The 6,000-nt window shown below is 41.6% G+C and overlaps 1 protein-coding gene across 1 annotated transcript in view; it reads left to right on the top strand.

The window, feature by feature from the left end:
• Nucleotides 1-268: 268 nt before the first annotated feature.
• Nucleotides 269-6,000, top strand: part of MCF2L (MCF.2 cell line derived transforming sequence like) — a 182,801-nt gene continuing 177,069 nt past the window's right edge. The window contains exon 1 of the mRNA XM_082245528.1: nucleotides 269-608. Coding sequence (XP_082101654.1) covers nucleotides 536-608 — 73 coding nt within the window. The 5' untranslated portion in view covers nucleotides 269-535. The remainder of the gene's footprint in view (nucleotides 609-6,000) is intronic.

Here is a 6,000-nt window from a genome sequence, read left to right as displayed (position 1 = left end):
CTTCTTCGTCTTTGTTTAAACATCTTAATAAACCGTAAGTTCTCAATATCCCTGATCAAAGTATCCGATGCTGGAATTTATTGAGTAGGACAGCTGTCTGTTTTGTGGAATATTTCCTTAGGGCAGAGGGATGGTTTGACTTGTGAGGTCAATATTTAGTAAATGAAGGGCACCTCTAGGGAGGCTTTGGACTGGCCATATGCAGGAGCCTTTTTCTAGAACAACGTGTTATTGGGATGGAAATACGACAGCCTGCATCAAGTATAACTCTAAGACAAATGTTGGGAAGCCATGCACAAGGAGTGTTCTGCTTTGGATTTTAAATGCTGATTCTTTTGTCAGCAAATGGGAAGGTGTTTCACCTTGTCAGACTGTCACGGCAGCCCAGCTGAAAGGCATGCTAGCTGAGTGTGTAATTTGAAGAAAGGTATTGTATCCCTCACTGCTTGGCTCCCACTGAAAGGCAGACTTTGGTGCTCTCTTTGTACTTTACAAACCAACTTGCAGAGAAATAGGTCACTTTGGAGGAACCAGAATGACATTAAACCTCATCTCTTTGCTGTGTAAGGACATCTCCCAGCTATGGCTTCTTCTGAAGAAGAGGACAGGTGTGTTACCTTTCTGTTTGTTGAAGTTTTGCGCTGACCTTTTTTGTTGTTGTTGTCTTATCGGGTGCTGCCTTGTACAGCGCAGGGTGTGATGTCATTGGAGAGGATGCCGCAGTAATACTTTATTTTTAAACTTCCACATCATTTGTTCTTAAGTGTTAAGGAGTGTTGTCTTATTCTGAACACTAGTCTTGTTCCAGATATAGCCGATTATGTATTGTACCAGTTCATGTCATCAGATTTTCCACAGTCTTGTACTAAATGTTATCATCCCAACACCTGAGCTTCCATTGTCCGCTATTTGTAGAGAGGAAAGCTTATCTGTTTTCAGGATATGCATTAAAAGAGAAAAGTTTGGTAGTGCTATGGTCACCCCTATTTCTGCCACTATCTATATATCAAAAAACGCTGATCGATCGACCAAGCTGAAGATTATGTTCAGGTTACTTTCAGGTTACTATTTTGAGTGAAGCTATCCTTTTTTCCTAAAAAAAACAAAAAAAACATCCATATATGTACATCTATTACTTAATAGCCCTGTAATCTATTTTGCATCATTATTTATTTATTTATTTATTTATTTATTTATTTATTTTATTTTTTTTACACTTACTGTGTTTATCTTCCTTCTCGTAAATCTCGTATCGTCTTTTGCAAGCTCCTGAACATCTCCTTTTTCCCCTTATTTTGGTTAGTTTGTAATGAGCTGTGCATGTTAGTTGGCATCAAGTTGTACTGCTCTGTGCACACTACAAATCCCATAGTTCATAGGCCATGACAACAGCCAAAAAAGAAGGAACTTGGAGATTTGCAGGCGGTTGAGTGCAATAGAAGGTACTTTTTGAGTTAACGTGTTACTAAACCCACAAAGGTAACATCAGTGTGTATATGCAGAAAAGAATGTTTGTTATACTCGCTGTGGAACCTACAGGGGTTAATCCTCTGTGTTGTGTAAAAAGGCTGTTTGATCCTGTCTTCTCTAAGCCTCCTCTTCGTCCATCTACCCTAATCCATCTGCTGATAGAATAGCGCAGAGAGGTCAAGCTGCACATGATCAGTTTGGTGTGTATTGCTAGAGAGTTTTTTTTTTTTTTTTTTTTTCATGGGAGAGTGCATGTGATAAACACAAGGCCAATCAGCACTGTCCAGACAGAGGGTCAGGGGTCCTGCAGCAAAACTCTTCCTACAAGTTTTAACAGAACCCTGATAAGTTATAAGCATGCTTTATACCGCTGATGAAAAAGGTATTTAGCCCTTTATATTTACTAAAATAATTGCATTTCTGTGTACTGTGGGAGACCAGATATAGTGAATGCAGACTCCTGGGTTTAGTAACACTTGGTTGTAAACCTTAGACATGAACTATGAACAAAGCATATCCCTCTGTAGTGTGTACTTGTCTCAATTAGGAGGACTAAGAGCCGGTTCACACTGAGGCGACACGACTCCTTACTACTTCGGGGGCGACTTGTGCATTACATTGCACCACGACTTTGGAGCGACTTGCAGGGACTTCACATAATGGAAGTCTATGCAAGTCGCTCCGAGGTCGCCCCGAAGTAGTACAGGACCCTTTTTCTAAGTCAGAGTGACTTGTGTCACTCCTATTAGAACGGGTCCTGTAGCGGTCAATGGACCGCGAGGGAGCGCGACTTGTCAGGCTGACAAGTCGCGCTAATGTGAACCGACTCTAAGGGGTTTATTTACTAAAGCTGGAGAGTGCAAAATCAGGCTCACTTCTGCATAGAAACCAATCAGCTTCTAACCTCCTCTTGTTCAATTAGGCTTTGGCAATAAAACCTGGAAGCTGATTGGTTTTAATGCAGAAGTGAGCCTGATTTTGCACTCTCCAGCTTTTAGTAAATAAACCCCACTGTGTCACTTTTGTCTGCTGCTTCATTCTTCTGTTGTTTGTATGAATTGGGGATCAATCGATATTGTTTTTTCAGGGCCAATACCGATTTTCTGGCCATCCTTCAGACCAACAGTTTATATTTAGGGTACCCATATTCTGCACATTTTAATTTTTTATTTTTACACTGTTCTTTTTTTTTTTTTTTTATCACTTTTATTGATGTTACAAGGAATGTAAACATCCCTTGTGACAGTAATAGGCAATGACAGGTACTCTTTATGGAGGGATCTCCATCTCCTCCTCCTCCTCTCCACCTAAAAGCATTCAAAACGCCAAGTTTGGCTGTTTTTGTATACTGTCATTTTTTTAAAAATCTGTCGCCTTTAAGGCTTCAGTAACCGGAAGTGATGTCATGACATCGCTTCTGTGTTACTACATCATAGACCCAATCAGAGCAGATTCCGGCTTTGTTTGGGTCTTCGGCCAGCTGGCATACATGCCGGCTGGTCGCTCGGGCCTTCCAGTGGGACGGAAGAACCAGGCAGAAGGCGTGGGGAAGTCCCGCTGCTTGTAATAACAGCTGGGTGGCTGCTTAGCTGCATTGGTTGGTATTACAAGAAAGCCGACCGTCCGCTCTAAAAAAAACAGTACTGGGATGATGTCTGTAGCTGCAGGCATCACTCCGATACAACCACTTGAAGCAGTGTCGGCCATATTGGCAAGTTTGTGACCAACACTGGTACTTCAAAAAAAGTATCGGCCTCTGATAATCGGCTCCACCAATAATCGTCTGATCCCTAGTATAAATCACTTCTGACGAGTTTTCCTGACACCGAGAAAAAAATGGTGACAGGGGAGAGACTTTTTCTGAACTCTCAGACAAGCGTTATAATTCTGCAATTTGAATAGATGTAGAAAAGAGAAGACTGCAGAAAAAGAGGTACAGCTTTTGTAGGAGGATTTGTCATCTCTGTATCACCTGAGGCCCGATCACTTCACTGGGTACATGTAAGGGTTTACAACCACTTTAAGAATACATACTTGATTTTTTTTTTTTTTTTTAATTTTCAATTAATATTAAAGTGTATAAAAACCCTAACACTGCATTTTTCTTATTTTCTCTCTTTTGGTCTGCTAAATTTACCATCAAAAGCATATTCTATTTGTTCCACAAGCGCAAAATAAAATAATAAAATAGCTGTTCATCCAGCCAGAAATCTTGTGAGTTGATATCTTCCTGTACTCTCTGCCTCTGGACTCCTATCAGTAAGCATTGACCCCCTGCGAGCTTTTGGACTACAAAACGCAGAGAAGAGAGAGAGAGATGTTATGTAGTCCGAACACATTCCTTGTTATAAGGTGATGACACTTCTGAGTACAGTTGTCGCCACAGGACAGACAGTGGCTTAAAGTTGTTGAAAACCCTCACATATACCCAGTGAGGTAACTGGCATTAGATGATACACAGAGATAAAACAAATCCTCCTACATAAATTGTACCTGTTTATCTGCAGCCCTCTCTTCTTTACATCAGTTCAAAGTTCAGAATTTACAAGGGATCTCTGAACTCTGAAAACCGGGGGAGCAGGGCCTGAATTCTTACAATGCAGATCTCTGAGGACAGCTCTGAGCCTTGATTGGAAGGGAAGCGACACACATCCCTCCTCACAGTACACAGAAACTATGCAGAGCTGTGGTTGTAAATCACAGGCTGTGTGCTTGAGCTTTCCCCCCCCTCCCCCTCACCCTTTTATCTCTTGGTATTGGGGAAAGCCTGTCAGGCTGCAGAGAGCAATCACACTCCATGCATTAGATAGGGGCAAGTACAGAGTATAGAAAGCTTTGTTCATATTTAATGTCTGAGGGTTTCATGCACTTTAACGGCAGGATTAAAATTAAGGGAAAAAGTGTGAACAAAAATAATGCAGCCACCACAGCTGCCCCATACCATGAAATGTTGGTCTTGGACCACGATATGCCTAAGTGTTGTTTTTGGCAAGTCCTAGCCATTTTTAAAAAAGGGCGCATCTGAAAGCTATACATAAATAGCTGTGCTGCATCTATATGTATTTATAAGAAGTAAAGTTGGTAAGTAGTCATGTAGCTGGAGTAGTAGGGAGCTGAATGAAATTGTGTCTGTGTATATAAATGGTGTCTGACACAGATCAATCTCCAACCACGTCACTTCCGGTGACTCTCCAGCAGCAATAATTGGAGATTTTCACGAGTTGGCTGTTTTGACAGAACACCGGGTAAGGAGAAAAAAAAGTTGTCGCCGCCTTGGAGACGGCCATGTTGGTTACTAGCGGGTGGACTAACCATGTCCACTCATTATATCGTGTACCATACTGTATATGTTGTCGGTGTTCAGCTCCAATTATTGCTACTAAAGAGTCACCGGAAGTGACGTGGTTGGAGTTTTTGGCAGAACGCTGGCTGTTAACCCGCACGATGTCACAGCCGGGTGCCCACACTAGTGATGCCAGCGCCGGGAGAGGTGAGGGAGAGAACCAAGGGTCACGTGACCGCATCGCTGGATCATGGGACAGGTGAGTGTGCATTTATAAAAAGTCAGCAGATACACTTTTTTTTTAGTTGCTGACTATTAATAAACAGAAAAAAGACTGAAACTCCGCTTTAGGTCAGACTTGTAAAGAAAGATCCCCTTCAAGGTTCAGTAAGTGACTATGAACTATTCAGGTTGAAAATTCTCCTGTGCTAGAACTCCATGATATTTTGTGTCCTCCCCCCTCCCCCCACATATACAGTCCTAAGGTAATGCATTTGTGAACATGTAGATTATGTACTGCGTTTTAATTATTACCCCTTTTGTGGAGAATGTCTTAAGCTGGGTATACACTATAAGCCCCGGTTCACATTTATGCGAATTCTATGCGGATCAGATGCGATCCGAGAAGCAAAGATTTGCATAAAATAGTATTATTTCCAATAAAGGCTGTTCACATATATGCAGGTTTATATGGAATGTGAATTCACACCATGTACCACTTTAAATTTGCATCCTATTTTGCACTGCATCCTTGTGAACCTGGGCTAAGAATTTTGTTCAACATTTTATTTTTCATTGTAAGAGCATTCATCTATATTTCTAATCTTTAGTGGGGTCATATTGATGCCCATTATTTCCACTGTATTTACGAGCAAATTTGAAGGAGCAGGATGAAAATTTTCTCGAATGTACAAGTTTCTAACCATGTGTTAACACAAAAAATAGATGGATCGGCGCTAGTACATGGGCAATATCAAGTCCTTAGTTGAGCTTGCAGTGTCCAGTGGTATTTGGGGCACCGTAAGAGGATGAGTCCACAAGTCTTTAGGCAGCCATCAGTAAGTGGGGGGAATGGCTGAAGCCATTTTCCCAGATATGCAAGAAAAAAGAAACACAGAGGTGCCTCTAAATGGAGACTGTAAAACGTTTAACCACTTAAGCCCCGGAAGATTTTACCCCCTTCCTGACCAGGGGGTATTTTGCGATTCGGCACTGCGTGACTTTAACGGACAATTGCGCGGTCGTGC

Source organism: Pelophylax lessonae (genome assembly GCF_965119305.1).
Source record: "Pelophylax lessonae genome assembly, chromosome: 2".
Taxonomy (NCBI): domain Eukaryota; kingdom Metazoa; phylum Chordata; class Amphibia; order Anura; family Ranidae; genus Pelophylax; species Pelophylax lessonae.
The sequence above is the reverse complement of the archived record's forward strand: the minus strand, read 5'-3'. Positions and strand labels throughout refer to the sequence as shown.